This window comes from Papio anubis, chromosome 18 (genome assembly GCF_008728515.1).
Source record: "Papio anubis isolate 15944 chromosome 18, Panubis1.0, whole genome shotgun sequence".
NCBI lineage: Eukaryota > Metazoa > Chordata > Mammalia > Primates > Cercopithecidae > Papio > Papio anubis.
In genome coordinates this window covers 56,839,211-56,857,750 of record NC_044993.1, presented here as the reverse complement: position 1 = coordinate 56,857,750, position 18,540 = coordinate 56,839,211, and the positions used below count along the sequence as shown (strand labels likewise).

The 18,540-nt window shown below is 46.6% G+C and overlaps 1 protein-coding gene across 2 annotated transcripts in view; it reads left to right on the top strand.

Annotated features, from left to right (window-relative positions):
- The window catches only part of XYLT1 (xylosyltransferase 1), a 370,892-nt gene extending 355,677 nt beyond the window's left edge, over positions 1-15,215 (top strand). For both annotated transcript variants that reach the window (XM_031658423.1, XM_031658422.1), the window contains 2 exons: positions 85-418; positions 8,666-15,215. In XM_031658423.1, coding sequence (XP_031514283.1) covers positions 85-418; positions 8,666-8,988 — 657 coding nt within the window. In that variant the 3' untranslated portion in view covers positions 8,989-15,215. The remainder of the gene's footprint in view (positions 1-84; positions 419-8,665) is intronic.
- The last annotated feature ends 3,325 nt before the right edge of the window (positions 15,216-18,540 follow it).

The window sequence follows — 18,540 nt, the reverse complement described above, 5'->3', positions numbered from 1 at the left end:
CTAACACAGGGGATCCTAGGCCTTTCTGAGACCTAGCACCCTAGTTCAGGCCCAGTGACTTCAGAATTCACTCCCCTGTTTTAGGTCGGCACTGACTGGGATGCCAAGGAGCGGCTGTTCCGCAACTTTGGGGGTCTCCTGGGGCCCATGGATGAGCCAGTGGGTATGCAGAAGTGGGGGAAGGGGCCCAACGTGACCGTGACCGTCATTTGGGTGGATCCCATCAACGTCATCGCAGCCACCTACGACATCCTGATTGAGTCCACTGCCGAATTCACGCACTACAAGCCCCCTTTGAACTTGCCCCTGAGGCCTGGGGTCTGGACAGTGAAAATTCTCCACCACTGGGTGCCAGTTGCAGAGACCAAATTCCTCGTTGCGCCTCTGACCTTCTCCAACAGGCAGCCCATCAAACCGGGTGAGTACTCCCAGCATCTCTGTGGGGGAAATATTCCTTCCCCGGGAACCTGAGGGTCTCTGGTGTTGGTAGGCAGCACTGCTCAGATGTAGGGCAAGTAGCGTCCTTGCAGAACGGCACCCCTTGCTCTCAGTACTTTTCTCTGCGTTTCCCTAGAGAACCATCTAATTTCCTACCTGCACACTGAGATGTCATCTGTGCAGGTATTAGATACCTATTTGTTAGATGTTCTCCCACTGAACTTCCAGAAGGCCTAGATCATGGTGAAGACAAGCTGGGAAATACACCCAGGCAGGTATTAAGGATCAGCAAATCTTGTTGACTATTTTAAAAAATCCAGAACAGGAATTTCTGTTCATCAAAAATATGATACACCAGGTGGAAAAGATGAACCACCTAATAGTGGAAGATACTTGCTACATTTTTTTTTTAAGTACTCATCTTCAGAATTTATAAAGAAATGCCATTAATCAGAAGTTGGCCATTCCAGCCCACTACCTGTTTTTGTAAATAAAGTTTTATTGGAACACAGTCACCATGCTCATTCATTTACACGTCGCCTGCTTCTGCTTTAGAGCTACAGTGGCAGAACTGAATCATTGTGACAGAGACTGCATGGCCTACAAAGCAATACTTACTATCTGGCTCTTTCCAAAAAAAAAAAAAAAACCCACCAACCCTCCTATAAAATAGAGGAAAAAAATGAAGGAGAGAACATGAATGGCCCTCACCCAGAAAAAGATGTTCAGCCTCATTAAAAATGAGAGAAATGAAACTTTAAAGCAACGAGAGGTTCCACCTTCATACCCATATTATTGGGAAATGCGTGGCAGTTAGATAAGAACCTGTGTTACTAAGGCTAGGAGTAACAGACATTCATGCAGTGCTAGTGGGAGGGTGAAGTGATGAGATGAGTTTAGAAAATGGTTTAGTATCTCCTAGTAAAGCTGAACATACACACACCCTACAATAGACATTTCACTCCCAGGTATAGGCCCTAGAGACTTGTACAGAAATGCTCACATGAGAGTTATTCTTAATAGCACAAAACCAGAAACAGTCTGATTGTCTGACACTGGAAAGGAAAAGCAATTGGCTGCCTGTTCATACAATGGAATATTAGGCAGCAGTGAATATCAGTAAAGCATGGCATGTGTTGGCTTGGATGAGTCCCTAAAACATAGTGTTGAGGGGGAAATATCATAGATAAATCATTATGATGCATTTGTGTCAAGTTCAAAAACAGGCAAAGTCAACAGTATCTTATTTCATGTGTCAAAGGCAGCTGTTATGTGTCAAAGGCAGCTGTTAGGAAATGAAACATGAAATTAACATGAAATTCAGGTCAGGGTTTCCATCCCCATGGAGAACAGGGACTGGGATGTCGGTTCCTAACCTGCCTTTTTTCTTTGTCCATTCAAAGGGTTTATGTTTATACTTCTATTTCCCCTCTTTTCACCTCCTTTTATTAAGGGGAAAGTCTTTCTCCCTGCTCAGATCCTACCTCTAGAGAAACCACTGCCAACAGTTTGGTGTGAATCCTTTTAGAAGTTTTTCAATACTTTTAAAGCATAAACATAACACACATCATAAATGACAAAACCTTTGCTATTTTTAAAAAATGAAATCATACATTTTGTACTGTAAGATTGCTTTTTTTTAACTTTCTAAGTCAGTATATATGAAGCTACCAGCTACATGATATTCCACTGGGTTAAAGAACCACAACGTATCTGTTCCCCTATTGGTGAACACATAAGTTTTTGTTGTTGATGATGATAATGATGTTGTTGATAATACTGCAAGTCTTTTTTTTTTTTTTTTTAAGTAACTGAGGTTGGCTTGGTGCCATGGCTCATACCTGGCCTCCCAGAGTGCTAGGATTACGAGGCAGGTAGATCACCTGAGGCCAGGAGTTCGAGACGAGCCTGGCCAACATGGTGAAACCCCGTCTCTACTAAAAATACAAAAATTAGCCGGGTGTGGTGGCACACACCTGTAGTCCCAGCTACTTGGGAGGCTGAGGCATGAGAATCACTTGAACCTGGGAGGCAGGTGAGCCGAAATCATGCCACTGCACTCCACTTGGGTGACAGAGTGAGGTTCTATCTCAAAAAAAAAAAAAAAAAAAGGAATTTAGGTCTGGCTCTTTTGCCTAGGCTGGAGTGCAGTCATGCAGTCCTAGCTCACTGCAGCCTCAAGCTCCTGGGCTCAAGTAATTCTTTCACCTCAGCCTCTTAAGTAGCTGAGACTACAGGAGTGTGCCGCCATGCCCGGCTATTTTTTTTACTATTTTCGTAGGGGTGTGGTCTCACTGTGTTGTCCCGGCTGGTCTCAAACTCCTGGCTCTAACCAACCCTCCCACCTTGGCTACCCAAAGAGCTGGGATTACAAGCATGAGCCACCCACCACACCCAGCCCTGACAAGGAAGACTCTTAAACATAAAATTGTATGTCCCTGTGCAGGCACATCCATAACACAAACTTTTAGAAACAGGATGTTTGGGTCTCTCTATATTTAGAATTGTTCATGTCCATCTAACAGATCACAAACTCAAAAACCAGAAATGCATTACAGCCTGTTAGCTTCAAAGAGTTCTGGATTGGGTGCCCTGTAGCTAATGACGCAAGGGGATGGGGACGCAGCAGTGGGGAGGAGGTGCCTGGAGTCCCAGCAAAGGAGTTGTTTGGGAAAAGCTCTCAAACCACTTTTTCCTCTGCTCTCACACTGCCATAATCAACACAGAAGACTTCCGTGACAGCAAAATACATGGGGGAATTTTCCCCATCGGCAAGCAAGCAATCCGTTCTGCAGTGGACGCCAACTGGGTATCCCCCAGTTCAGTTCCAACATTCTCCACCCAGAGGTAGCGTCAGACACCACAGAGTGAGGGCTCAGTGCCGTAAGACCACCCCCTCCTGCCCGCTAATCTCAAGTCTGGGCCTCTGGAACTTCTGACCAAGTGGTTTCAAATTGGGGTTCCCACAACCCCCTCTTTGGGCTCAATTACTCTGCTAGAGCAGCTCACAGAACTCAGGGAAACGTTTATTGGTTTGTTATGAAAGATATTTTAAGGGATACAGATAAACAGTCAGATGAAGCTATACAGAGGGCAAGGTCTAGAGGGGCCCTGAGTGCAGGAGCTTCTGTCCCCATGGCATTGGGGTGCCCACCCTCCCGGCAGGTGGATAACTTCTTCCTCACTTTCCTGTGAAGAAGCTACCATGTGTTCAGCTCTCCAGAAGCTCCTCAAACCCTATCCTTTGGGCCTTTTATGAAAACTTCATTGGTTATCTATGATTGAAGCATGACAACCGTGTCAAAATGTGATTGGACAAAAAGGGTCTGACCTAACCCAGCAGGGCCTGTCTGTTCAGATTCTCCTTGGCCTCTCTGTGCAATAATTCCTTCCTCCAGGGTGTGTGTCAGGGCCCTCTCTGGAATGAGAGTCCTATCACCCACAATCTGATTAGACTCCGGCATTGGGCAGGAGAAGGGGGACAGGAGGAGGCCAGAGAGAGAGAGATTCTATTTCCTGAGTCCTAAAGTGCCCAACATGTAACAAAAGACTGTAACAAGGGTTACAGGAGTTCTGAGCCCAGAACCATGGACAAAAACCACTATCACGGCTGGGTGCAGTGGCTCACGCCTGTAATCCCAGCTCTTTAGGAGCCTGAGGTGAACTTGAGGTCAGGAGTTCAAGACCAGCCTGGCCAATGTGGTGAAACCCCGTCTCTCCTAAAAGTACAAAAAATTAGCCAGGCATGGTGGCAGGTGCCTGTAACCCCAGCTACTCAGGAGGCTGAGGCATGAGAATCGCTTAAACCCAGGAGGCAGAGGTTGCAGTGAGCCAAGATCATACCACTGCACTCTAGCCTGGGTGACACAACAAGACTGTATCTCCAAAACAATACGTAAATAGGCCAGACACGGTGGCTCACGCCTGTAATCGCAGCACTTTGGGAGGCTGAGGTGCGCAGATCACCTGAGGTCAGGAGTTCGAGACCAGCCTGACCAACGTGGAGAAACCCTGTCTCTACTAAAAATACACAATTAGCCAGGCATGGTGACGCGTGCCTGTGATCCCAGCTACTCGGGAGGCTGAGGCAGAGTCGCTTGAACCCAGGAGGTGGAGGTTGCAGTGAGCTGAGATTACACCAGTGCACTCCAGCCTGGGCAACAAGAGCGAGACTCCATCTCAGAAAAATCAATCAATCAATCCTCTATCATAGGAGTCTCAAAGTGAAGGCTCAGCTTCTGCTGTCTTTGTGCAGAGCAAGCAGAAAGATAGAGACCTCATGTTTTCTTGAGCTGGAAGCTTGCTCCTTCTTCCCCTATGAACCAGGCAAAAGACAGCCCCTCCAGAGCTGACCAGGCCCAATCCCACCCTCTTAGAGGTCTTAGGTTCCTTCTTGATCAAGTTCACATCTTTAGCATCCCTAAGGATTTCCAATACCAGACATGGAGGAGAGGGGTGTAAACGGCTGTGTCTTCGCTGCTTCAGGTACACCTGCTGGACAGAACGAAGCAGTGCTCCTGAATATACACCCATGCCAGTAGAGTAGCCTGGGGGCCATTCATGGGGTACTGATTTTTCCAGTGTTTTCTTCTAGGGTTTCTAAGGAAGGCAGGGATCTCCCCACACACACCCAGGATAACCCAGGGGTCGTTTTACCCCCACCGAGAGCAGCCTTCCTGTCCTCAGTAATTGTATTTGTTAGCGATATTCCAGTGAATGACAGTGAACACGAAGGTGGGAGCAATGCAATTTGTAAAATGATTCATCAAGAGTAATTTTCTATTGATGCGTCCCTGGTAATCGCAAGAAATCCGATGAGGTGGAATTGAGGAAAATTTAATTATAGAGACGAGCATCGCAAGCTAATATTGTCATAGCGTTTCCCACATTAACCTCATTTCTCATAAGGGTTTTTTCCATCAACCACAATGTTTGGTTCCCAGTGTTCACGTATTTGTTAGATGTTCTTTTCCCTTTGAATGTCCTGCCTTTTGTCAGTTTCGGTATCTCCTCATTCTCCACTTTCTCACTCTGCAGAATGGAGGTGCTGAGGGGCTCTGATAGAGGAATTAGGGCCTGCACCAAAGACAGCAGACCCTGTTCTCCTGGCAGGTGGGGCTGGAGCTAACCAGCCTACCCTGTATTAGAGAAAGATGAGTTAGGACCAGACTTCCAAACACAGTGGCTCCTAACTACCATGAGAGAAAGCAGCTTTGCTAAACCTTGCAAGACAGAGTATGTGCTCAATGATGGCTCACCTCCTTCCTCCCACTTGTGCCCATCCAAACCACAGAACCCAACCCTTTTGCTTCCTGGGGCATTGGGAATTAAAGGAATGATGATCTTGTCTGTGTTAGTCAAGGCGTATTTTGAATTCATCTGCTATTCTCATTGCTTTTAGAAGGGTAAGCATATGGTCTTTCTTCCTTCTTCGTGCCTACTCTGGACACTTGTTAATCATCCAGGCTATCCTGGGCAACTTTGGTGGTGGCAGCTGCTGTCAGGCAAACAGGAAGCACTGTCTTCTGAACATTGCAATCATCTTGGAAGGTTTCTTATAATCCTAGCTATCTCAGCTCTTGCAAAACCTGATTTGGTAAAGCACAACTCATCAGACTTATTGGCCAGCCGTTCTAAAAAAATAAAATAAAAAAATATGTGCTTCTACTAAGCAATAAAGCAAGCAATGAATGTGAATGTCTTCAAAATATTACAAATAACAGAAGTATATACCTTCTTTCCTTCACCCCAAATTGCTATACTTCCTGTTTCCCCGTTGTGAAGCCCTGGGAGGTAGTAATAGTCCCTCTCATGTAAATGTTACTGTTTAACCCATTTATGCCTGAAGTTGCAATTTTTTGAATTTTTTTTTTTTTTTTTGAGATGGAGTCTCACTCTATCAACCAGGCTGGGGTGCAATGGTGTGATCTTGGCTCACTGCAACCTCTGCCTCCCAGGTTCAAACAGTTCTTCTGCCTTACCCTCCCAAGTAGCTAGGATTATAGGCACCAGCCACCACACCTGGCTTATTTTTGTATTTTTAGTAGAGACAGGGTTTCACCATGTTGGCCAGGCTGGTCTCGAACTCCTGACTTCAAGTGATCCACCTGCCTCAGCCTCCCAAAGTTCTGGGATTACAGGTGTGAGCCACCATGCCTGGCCCAATTGTTTGAATTTTTGCATGAGTGAAATATCAGACCTTGGCGATGACCCTGAGCAGTAGAATAACATGGTGAGTGATAAGCACTGCCTTTGGAGTTAGTCTGTCCTGGATTTAACCCCAGATCTGTCTCTAACTCCAGCTGCCTCTGTTTCCCCATCTGTAAAATAGGGATGATAAAACCAGCCCCCCTAGTTTTTTAGGTATGTGAGGATTATGGACTAATATCAACAGTAATTAATCCTAGCTGTATTTGTCTGTTCTCATGCTGCTAATAATGACATACCTGAGACTGGGTAACCTATAAAGGTAAGAAGTTTAAGGGACTCGCAGTTCCCCGTGGTCAGGGAGGCCTCACAATTATGACGGAAGGCAAAGGAGAAGCAAAGGCACATCTTACATGGTGGCAGGCAAGAGCGCCTGTGCAGGGGAACTCCCCTTTAAAAAAACCCAACAGATCTCATTAGACTTATTCACTATCACAGGAACAGCATGGGAAAAACCCACCATGATTCAATTACCTTCCACCAGGTCCCTCTCACAACAAGTGGGGATTATGGGAGCTGCAATTCAAGGTGAGATTTGGGTGGGGACATAGCCAAACCGTATCACTAGCTAAGCTTTTCCCAGCACTTAGTATATGCTAGGTGTCGTTTGTAAACACTTTATATGAGTCAGCCCATTTAAGCCTCACAAAGTGAGAAGGAAGGTATTAGTACTTTACCCATTTTATTGATCAGGAAACTGAGGTACAAGGCATGGAGGTCAGAAGTCACACACCTGGTATGTTGGACGTGGGGATGCAAAACCAGACGTCTTTGCATCTGTAGTACCTGGGCTCTTGTATGAAGTGCTTCACAAAGTGACTGGCACATAGGAGGGGCCCAGCAAGGCAGCACTGTTCTGAGAGCTACTTCGAACTCCCACCCCACCTCAACCAGGTTCAAAACTTCATACTTCCAGAGTGATTGCGCTGTGGTCAGTTCATGCACCCTGTCTTAGGCTTCTAGGAAGCAGAAATCCAACTTATGCAGAGTACAAGGTGGACACTCAGCAGCTGAGATCTGGGTACAGACCTGGGTACAGACTTTGGCTGTGACACTCAGCATCTGTGTGATTTGGGGAAAGAGGCTTAATTCAGATTTGCACTTGCTGTTCCCTCTGCCTAGAATTCTCTTCCCCAGGATCTGTATGTTAATCATCACTCAGCTCAGATGTCACCTCCCCAGAGAGGTCTCCCCTACCCACCTTGTCTAACATAAACAAACACCCTGTCACTCTCTAACCCAGGGGTCAGCAAACTTTTTTTGTAAAGGGCTAGATACAAAATATTTTCAGCTTGTTGGGTAAAATACAGACTCTGTCTCAAGTACTCAGCTCTGGTAGCACAAAAGCAGCCATAGACAATATGCAAATACATGGGCAAAGCCATGTTCCAATAAAACTTTATTTACAAACACAGGCCACATTAGGTCCAAGGGCTGCAGTTTGCCAACCCTCTTCTCTCAATACTCTGTTTTTTTGTTTTTTGTTTTTTTGCCTTCATGACACTTACCACTGCCTGAAATAACCTTATTTATCTACTTGTTTATTTCTTTGTTGTTGTTCTCCCTCCACTGGATCTTAACCTTCCTATCTGGTTTGCTCCAGCACCTAGAATAGATCCTGGTACCTAATAGGTACTTAATATACCTTTATCAAATGACACAGTGCCTTGCAGACCATGGGTGTTTAGTAAATATGTGTTGACTGAATGCCTGGCACAATGTAGGTGCTTAAAAATATGTATTGGCTGAATCAGTGTCTGCTATCAAAGGTGCTCTGTAAACATGTGTTGAATGAATAAAGGCATGCACCATGCCCTGTACAGAGTGGGCTCTGTCCTTACGGGCTCAGTTTTCTCAGCTGTGAAATGGGACTGCTAAAAGAACTTCCTCATGAGATTGTCATGTGAATGAAATGAGGCGATGCATGGTGCCCAGTGCAGCACCAGGCACAGGGTTAAGTATGACTAGGCATCCTATTGGTGGCTGTTCTAATCCTCAAATTGCTCCCTTTGTCTTTCAGAGGAGGCACTGAAGCTGCACAATGGGCCCCTCCGCAACGCCTACATGGAGCAAAGCTTCCAGAGCCTGAACCCCGTCCTCAGCCTGCCCGTCAGCCCCACCCAGGTGGAGCAGGCACGGAGGAACGCAGCCTCCGCGGGCACAGTGCTGGAGGGATGGCTGGACTCGTTGGTGGGCGGGATGTGGACTGCCATGGACATCTGTGCCACGGGCCCCACGGCCTGCCGGGTCATGCAGATCTGCAGCCAGACGGCCTGGAGCTCCTTCAGCCCTGACCCCAAGTCGGAGCTGGGGGCGGTCAAACCTGATGGCCGGCTCAGGTAGCACTGGGCACGAGGAGTGGGCCACAGCAGGATCTCAACAGGAAAGCAGCCAGAGGGGTTGTGAGGCCTGAACCCTGGCCTCCCACCCTGGGGGGGGGGCACCCTCTGAGAATGGGTCTCTCCTGGCCATAGAATGATGGAAAGGGAAGGTCAGCAGGTCAAAGCAGGATCAGCCAACAACCTGCCTTTGGCAAGCTGCGGGTGGGACGGCTCAGTCCCTGCACTGTGACGGTCTCACCTCTTCTGGTTGATCCTCAAGTCCTACAGGTTCCTTGTGTTCCCCGTCCAGTGACCCACCCTGCCCCCAGACGAGTGATTTTGAAACTTTTATTTTGAGCAGCAGAACTTTTGTTTACTGAGCACAGTCATAAGTGGAGTTCAGGGTGCGGACGAAATCCAAGCTGCTCTGGTTGAAGCTCAAGAGTACAAGGCTCCCTCCCAAAGCTCAGCCCTCCGGTCGGTCCCCTTGCCCAGGGTATCTCCTACGGTACCTCTTCAGAACCCAAGGGCTCTGCAAATGCCAGTTTGACAAGCACTGCCCAGACCAACCATGGGTTCAAACTCCAGCCCCGCCCTTTGGTTTATCTTTCTGCTCCTCCCTTGGCTGAGGGACTTTTGTGCCAGCCTTGGTCATGGTCCCTTTCTCATGGAGACTGCAGCCTTAGGAGAGCTCTGAGCCTCTCAGTGGCCCTCCTTGGGTTGAGCTATTCTCCTTAGTAACTAGGTAAGTGGGAAAGCCTTTTGATGTGGCATGGCCAAGGTCCAGCCACAAGTGCAACTGCCACCTGTCCAGGGGTCTAGGCCTCCTTCCCTCAAGGCTGCCACACAAAGTAGCAGAAATAGGATGATGTTTGTGAGCACCAAACTCAAGACCATGACTTTCTTTGATCCTTGAAAATGGGAACTTTGATGGCCATGACCATGAAACTCACAAGGCAACCCCGTGAAACTCACAAAGCAATGCTTGGAGCAAAACTCCTGAGCTAGATAGCACAGCAGCACCCATCCCCTGCCAGAGCCCTTCTGTTCTGAGGTCAGACACACAAACCCGTTGTCAGTTGCATGCCGGTGCTGTTGGGAGTGACCAAACCGCATGAACCAGACTTTTCCCGTCCAGGAAATAGCATTTCAGATTTGGTTTTTAATTTCATGCCCTTCCTAATCCAAGGGGCCAACAGGTTCAATGGGACATGCAACATACAAGTGGGAAGGTTATTTAAACAACGAAAAACAGTATGATTCAAGTGTTTGAGTTATCAGAAACCCAAAAGGTTTCCCTGCCACGAGCCCCCTGGAGTGTCATGCCTGTTCACCAGGAGAGCCCTTCGCAGGAGGCGTCCCTTGCTCCTGTAATCCCATCTCGCCTGAATGGTGGGATTCCCTTGGAAAAAGGGCTCACCGCTGGTAGCCATCTGCCCTTCCCATGGAGAGCCAGTCCTGACACTTATCTCCAGCATAGGTTTGGAGGGGCTGCCCTTCGTTTTGTGCTTGCCCCATCCCAAACCTCGCAAAGCAGGATGTCCTGTTAGCAATGGAGGATGTAGAGAAGGGTCACTTTAGATATTTATTATTTATATGTTTTAGTCAATGACTAATTAGTAGGTGCTGTTTTTGCAGCTTGTCAATTATGTTATCTTACTAACTGAAGCTGCCTTTATTCACAAAAGGCCCCTTTTCCCACCCTCTGGTGTCTCTCTCTTGGTTTATCTTTCTCTGCGTCTACCCCCCATCCTCCTCCTCCTCAGAGTAAAAGCAGGGGCATTGAACACCATGCCAAGAAAGCTCCAACCGGCATCTTCCACTGGCTTTGAGTGGGGTGCCTTGGAGACCATTGGAGCCTCGCTTTTTCCTTATACAGAGTGTCAGCCTCCACTCTCTCTCTCGGATCCCAAGAGTATTGGAATTCCTGAGCCTCCCATCCTCCCCCCACTCACCCCCCGCCACAGGCACGAGGAGGTAACAGGCAGAAAGCTTGGAGGGTGGGTGGGGAATGTGCTAGCTGCAGAGAGCTTGGGCCATCCCTGCTTGCTCCGTGGATGCCTTCCCATGGCCCATCTAATCATGGGCATCCATGTGACCTTAATGGAGGGAAACAGGCTCCTTTGAGCGAGATCCATCTTAGGAAGAGGGTCATCAGATCCAGGCAGCAGAGTCCAGGAGATAGTCATTCTCAACAGCGATTCTAGGGATCTCATGGTACTTTTCTCAGAAAGCCCCTATGATCTCTTTTACAGACTCTATGGTGGCCAGAAGCTGGGTACCACATCCTCTTTCTGCTCCCGGCCTCTGCCTCTGGCCAGGGTTTCCCTGGGGCTGCTGAAGCCACTTCAGGAACTTCCCTTTCACCCTCTTTGCTGGGCCACTAGTGCTTTGTGTTTGCAGCGTTATTTGCAGTGGCTTTGGGGACTCAGCAGTGGCAAGTCCCTGCGCATAATGTGAACTTGCAGTCGTCAAGACGGGGTCCCTCCTGCACCCACTAACATGTCTGCCTTTTTTTGTTTTTATCCTGGAACAAGTGGAGAAATGGCAGAGTTGGCTGACTCTGGGGACCCTTCCCTTTTTCCTGTGACTTCATTTCTTCCTCACCACAGCTAATTCGGAGAGCTGAGAAGTCACAGAGTATTCCTCTGCCTTCTCTAATGTTATTAGAGACCAGAGAATAAGGTTGCAGATATTACATTTGGTTTAAAAAAAAAAAAAAAAAAAGGAAAATCCCAAACAAAGCCCAGCATGATTTGAGGAAAGAGGATGTTTTTCCAGGGAAAATTGTTTTTTTAACCTGCCTGAGAATGATTTATTTGCTGGAGGCCATTGTCAGACAGCCTGGAGCTTGGGTTGTGGAAGATTTCAAAAGCACAGGGCCATGGTCTCTGGAAACCTATTACAGCCTGCAGGGCATAGCACCTGTGAGCTGAGCCAGTGACGAGGTCCCTGGAAGCTCAGGAAGGCTTAACGGTGGGCCTTGGGGTGTTGGTTTGTGGAGAGAAGGAAGCATTCCTTAGGCTGCAGCCCTCCATATAGTGTCCCACTCACTGAGTGACATTCAGGCAGAAATTGAGCTCAGGAGACAGCCAGCCTTCCCACATCCCCCTTCACCTTCCTGGTCCACGCATAAAGCGGTGTGTCTCCAAGGAGGCAGTGAGCAATTCCCCCGTGTTGTAAGAAGTACACTGCTTTCTCCCTTTGCAGGGGAAAAAAAGGCTTTCCTGGTGAGATCATGAGTCCTTCTGGCTTCATTTCTCATTGTGGGTTTAACTTCTAAAATGCAAATGGAGTTTAGAGAGGATGAGCAGAACCACAAGACCTGCCCCCCACTTCTCGCTCACTGCAATTGCTTCTACTTTGGGCACAAGTTTGGGTGTTTGAAGACCATGTTTCCCTCTGGTTCTCTAGCTGGCAAGTAGAAGACACTGGTTAGAACCTTAAGCTTTCTGCCAGAAAGATGCAGAGAGCACGGCAGTAGCTACCAGGAGTGGGGTATGAATAAAGAGCCCTTCCACAACCAAGTTCACTGAGGATTTGGAGCACCAGCTCTCCAGCAGCATCCAGGGGTGGAGAGGTGTACCTTCTAGAAGCAGCTGTCCGCTTTAAAGACAGCAAGCTAGACCTACAGGATCAAAACCACACACTGTGGTAGGGGTTACAGATGCTTACGGAGCCCAGGATACTAGCACAGATGAGTGAAATGGTTGGTGTGAGACAAAAGGGCATGATGGGAGTGGGGCTGGGGACCGTGGTCTTACTGACATGAACATGACCTACCCAGAATGAGCAGCTGCTACTCGGCCCCAACCTATCATTGTATGTTAAAAATGTAAGCACAGTGTAGTGGAATCTTCCAATTTGGAAAGGAAACCAGAAATACAGATTTTTTGAAAAAAAATCTGATTTTTTCAATGTCGGTTTTTGTTTTTGTTTTTTAATACATAGTGGGCAAAGAAAAATTCCGCTGTTCCACATGTGCACTGCCAGCAACCTCTGCTCTCTGGCGAGGTGGTTTACAGTGAGATTATGCATTGCCCTGGTAGAAGAGGAAAAAAGCCAGCATCAGGTCAGGGCAAAAACAACAGCCCATGTTGAACTCTAAATGGGGACCTCTTGCTAAGTCAAATTCCCCTCCCCAAGAGACAGTTCCACAGAGGGGGAATGGATCATTCCGCTCTCCTGGTCCCAAGATTGTGCTGAAGGGAAGAAGGAACAGAATCTGGAGATCTGGACTGATGCCTCTTAGATATGCAGAGGTCCACATCTGCCTGGGGCTACCCCTTGTGGGACTGCATCCAACCCGGCAGAAATGGCGAAGACAGTCGAGGAGGAAGAGGAGGAGGAGGTAGGGTGTGAAACAGCCAGGCTCTCTCCAAATCCCAAGCGTTGACAGCCATCTTGCCCCATCCCTGGAAGCCTCTTTGGAAATCACATAGGGCTGTGCTGGCTCATGGGATGTCCTGTTTGCTTCTGCCTCAGTTACCTTACTTTGCCCATGGGTCTACCACAGGCGCTACCTCATTGTGTCTGCTGAGTTTACCTGGGAGGGGGGAACGAAGTTGTCCAAATCTGCTTGAGCTGAATGTATGATCTATGCAAATTCTCTCTCTCCTCTCTCTCTTCCTCTCTGGCTCTCTAACTTAGAAGTTTTTTTATTTGTTTGTTTTTACCTTGCAAACAAGATACTGTATAGGACCCTCTTAAGATGGAGGAGGGCTTTCTTGCGCCACCTGTGTCTACCCCTCACGTTGTCTTTGGCTCTGGTCTTGCCAAGCTTATGCAGGGAGAATGTGGCCTCTCTTCCCTCTCCACTTGGCTGGGAATATTCCAACTGCCTCTGCCTACAGACACCACCAGAAAGCGGGTTCTGCACCTTGTCATCCCCATCTCTAATGCCATCTACTCCATCCCTCATGTTCCTCCAACTTGCTTCTCCCATCCCTCCTTCAAAACAAACAAAAAAAGCCTTAGGTTTCTCCTTTTCGAAATGTGGCCTTAACATTATTTTTGGGAAGCTGACCATCCATCCTTTCCCTCCCATCTCCACCAACATCGCAGAAGAAAGAGCATCGTGAAGCTTCTGTGGGCAGCCTCCTAAGGGAGGGGCTGCCAATCTGTAGTTTGCAGATGCTATAGAAATTGCTTACAAATGTCGTCTTTAAGAAAAATGTTCTTATATTTTTCCTATGGGCAAAATGAAGGCTTGGGTGCTCATCTAAAGCTCAGCCAACTCCTGAAGCACTCTCTTAGAGCATATTGCCGCTGTAATGGGCTGGCTTAATTACCGGCAGAGTGCTCGAAAAGGCTTTGCAAACCTCCCCTGCCCCCAAGACTGGGTGACTTTATGTACTTCATTCAAGGGTAAATCAGGAGACGTTCTCCATTTATCTGTTCATCCTTCCTGCCTGGAAAGTGATAGCACTAAATATTCCCGGATGGGTAGGGTTCTCAAAGGGATCACCCTTCTCCTACCTTCAGACTCTATTCTTTACCCTTCCATTGCTCCAGTGCTGATGGAGGCCAAAGACAACCCCAGGGTTTTCACAGGAAATTCACTAGAATTGTGCGCAATTGTCTTTGTAGTCCTTTTGCCTTTTTTTTTTTTTTTTTGTAATATGTTGTCAATAGCATTTGTTTGGGTATTTGTTTTAGAGGCCTCACTCTAAGTTATTACCGTCCCCTTCATTGTTTTCAAAGACATGTGGTGATATAGTTTTTAAAAATAACTATTTTGTTATAGATCATAATATGCATAAAACTGTACAGAAATATTTTGTAATGTGTTGATTTTAAAAAACAGAATCTGTAAATAAAGTTTTAAAAAAAGAATTCAAATGGCACACACTGAAATATGTAGATATTTTGCTATTTATTTAAAGGAGTATTTTAAGAGATATTGAACTATCTGAAATTGACCAGTAATCAAAGTTCCAGTCATCTGAATGCTTTTCCTTGAGGTAGAATGTGATTCTCAGAAATGATTGCATTACCTGCCCATTTTTGCACCTTTTCTGTCTTTTTATTTAGCAGAACAACAACAACAACAAAATTGTGCCTTAGCTGTATTTTTTTGTCTAGGGAAGTTTGTTTCTGTCTGACAAAGCAAAATTTTTTGCAGAAAACAGTGGATGTATTAAATACTGTATCATACCAAAAACACTGCAGGTGTATATAGATGCTTTCTGTCATACTGTGTTTTCAGATGCAGAATTTTAAAATTAAAAAAATACTGCCTTTATGGAACAGTGGCTATATGTGGCTTTTTTCCAGCAATACTGTGCATCTTTATACAATCTCATATTCTCTTCTGTCATCTGCATGGTGAAGATAGGATGACTATATAATTTGTCATCCAAACTGGGATACTTTTGAGAGTTAAAAGGAGGTACCACATGGATGGGATGCTGAGACTACAAGCATAAATGGCCTCTCCTGGGAAAAACTGGGTGTGTGGACAGATTTCCCTCATAAAAGCTGCTGTCATCTTCTAACTGGATTATAGCAACAACCTCCTATAAATAATTTATTCTGGTTGAGGCAGAAGTATATGATTTTTAAACCCTTACTGAGTAGAGAATAACAAGAAGCAACCGCCATGGAAAGTTGCAGTTTCCTATACCCAACTGGTTGGTTGGCAAACCTGTTTTCCTTTCTTCTTTACCACAGAGACTACATTTCCCAGACTGCCTTGCTCTTAGCTGTGGCCATGTGACAGAGTCAGGCCAATGGAACAGCTAGACTGCATTTCCCAGACTTCCTTGCTCTTAGCCATGGCCATGTGACTGACTCAGGCCAATGGAATGTGGGTAGAATAGGTACATGGCACCTCTAGCCCTGGTCCCTAAAACTTCCCACTGGAGTCTCTCCTGTCTCAATCTTTCACCATTTGCCAGCTCAAGTGTTTTGAGTCACCTTGATTTTGTGCATTCCTTCAATTGACCTATTCTGGTGGTCTTTTTGGAAATTTTGCACAGCATCTACCTTAAAGGAAGGCAGAGTCACAAATTGGAAAGTAACTGAGCCCCTGCATAGCCACATAAAAGACCACTTGACGAGAGTCACCCCTACTGACTATGACATGAAAAGAAAGAAGCATGTATTTTGTTATGCCCCTGAGACTTTCAGTTACAGCAAGCTAGCCTTACCTTAACGAATCCAATCAGAAATGGAAATTTAAATGTTTCTTTGGGAAAATCCACATTTTAGTTCCTTCACTCCGTAAGTAAAGTTACAAGAGAGCCAGAAAGGTGAAGGGATTTGCTTGAAGCTACCCATGGTCAGCAGGGTCAAGTCCAGAACCAAAGTTTCCCATCTTCCAATGAGACTTTCATAAGTCATTGGGAAGACCAGTTCCTCCACCCCTGAGGCTGGCTCACTATTACGTGTATATGTGGTTTCTGAGGGCTATCCCCAGGGGTTGGGAGCCTAGATGCCTGCATCGTAAAGATGCTTCTAATTCACCCTTCAAAGTCCTTAAAGGAAGACAGGTACTGAGACACAGATAGGATTTCAGCAGCTAGAACAAAATAGGCTAGATATCTCCCCATTAGACAGACAGAGGGGCAAATATATGAAGAGCTGTGTCAGCTTCAGCCTCCTTGAGCTTGGCTCAGGAGAGATGGTGACTGACTACATATTTAGAAAGATGGATGGACTCAAGATTCATTTGTCAAAACTTCTTTCCAGCCTGACCTTATACCCAAACTCCCTTTCCTCTGCCCGGAGATAAGTCCTCAAAAAATGAGTTCAGTTGCAAGAGAAGAATAAATTTCTAAAAGCTTCGTAGGAGTAAGGATCACAGCTACCTTGTTCACTGTGGTGCCTCCAGTATTTAGCACAGGGGAGTCCAGCGTATGGACACTCAGTGAATATTTAGTGAACGGACAAGTGAATGAGACCATATATCTTAATTAACAATATGGGGCCGGGCGCAGTGGCTCACGCCTGTAATCCCAGCACTTTGGGAGGCCGAGGCGGGCGGATCACAAGGTCAGGAGATCGAGACCATGGTGAAACCCCGTCTCTACTAAAAATAGAAAAAATTAGCCGGGCGCAGTGGCGGGCGCCTGTGGTCCCAGCTACTCGGGAGGCTGAGGCAGGAGAATGGCGTGAACCCGGGAGGCGGAGCTTGCAGTGAGCCGAGATTGTGCCACTGCACTCCAGCCTGGGCGACAGAGCAAGACTCCGTCTCAAAAAAAAAAAAAAAAAAAAAAACCAATATGGGTATGGGGCCATTTGTCCAAGATTCTGTCTTTACAACCATCATTTGATGGATAGTATTTGTCAAAATATGGGTCATTGTAAAGTAAGTTGTGATTTTTACCTTCAATAATGAGGTTTCTGGCCCTACTGAAGGGTCACTTGGAATTTCTTTCCTGCTTATTTACTTGGTTTAAGTTCATTAAATTCATGATTTTAAGAGTTGTGTTTGAGGTCAGGCGTGGTGGCTCACGCCTGTAATCCCAGCACTTTGGGAGTCCGAGGCGGGTGGATCACGAGGTCAGGAGATCGAGACCATCCTGGCTAACACGGTGAAACCCCGTCTCTACTAAAAATGCAAAAAAATTAGCTGGGCGTGGCAGCGGGTGCCTGTAGGCCCAGCTACTTGGGAGGCTGAGGCAGGAGAATGATGTGAACCCGGGAGGCGGAGCTTGCAGTGAGCCGAGATCACGCCACTGCACTCCAGCCTGGGCGACTGAGCAAGACTCCATCTCAAAAAAAAAAAAAAAAAAAAAAAAAGGGTTGTGTTTTGTTTTGTTTTGTTTTGTTTTCTTTAAGGGAATGCTTTTTCAAAGTGTACCTTAAACCTCCACATATATATTAAAAAAAAAAAAAAAGACTTAAAAATGGGTGATTAGGAGGGGTGCCCTGGGTAAAGTGGGAGTAGAAAGCTCTGTCTCAACAGTGCACCCACTCCCAGCAGCCTGCCTCTTTCACGGCTCCACAGGATATGTAGATGACCATGCTTTGAAACTCACACCACACCGATGTTGAAAACATCTAGACTTTTTGTAGGGCTGGCTTTGAGGCCTTGCTGCCAAGGTGCTGAAAGTTGAGTTCTAGGCTGGGTCTCTGAGCATAAGACCAAACCAAGAATAATTCACTCCACATGGTGTTGGCAAGTTTTAAGGGTGGAAACAGAGCTGGGGCAAGAAGGAGGTATGCCTGGCCTGCCATCATGGTTTGGAGATTCTTGATCCTGTCCATTCATAGTTAGTTCCTTTGTTCCACTGCTGGGCCCGGAAACCTCATCAGCCCTAACCCAGATAGGGACTACTGGTCTGAGAATCAAGAAGTCCAGGCCCTTCACAGCTTTGGTTGTGCCCCTGGTTTGCTGTGTGATCATGGCGAGTCTCTTTTCCATGATGAGTCTCAGCCCCCTCAACTGCCAAATAAATGGAAGAATGGGACCCATTGACACCTGACGTCCATTCAAGTTCAGACGTGTAAGCGTATAGTCCAATTCCTACCCAGCACAAAATGCAGAACATGTTAAGGTGTCAGCTCCATGCAAGAAAATATTCCCAAGATGTGATTTTTGACGTTCACATCTACGTCAGTCAAGGTT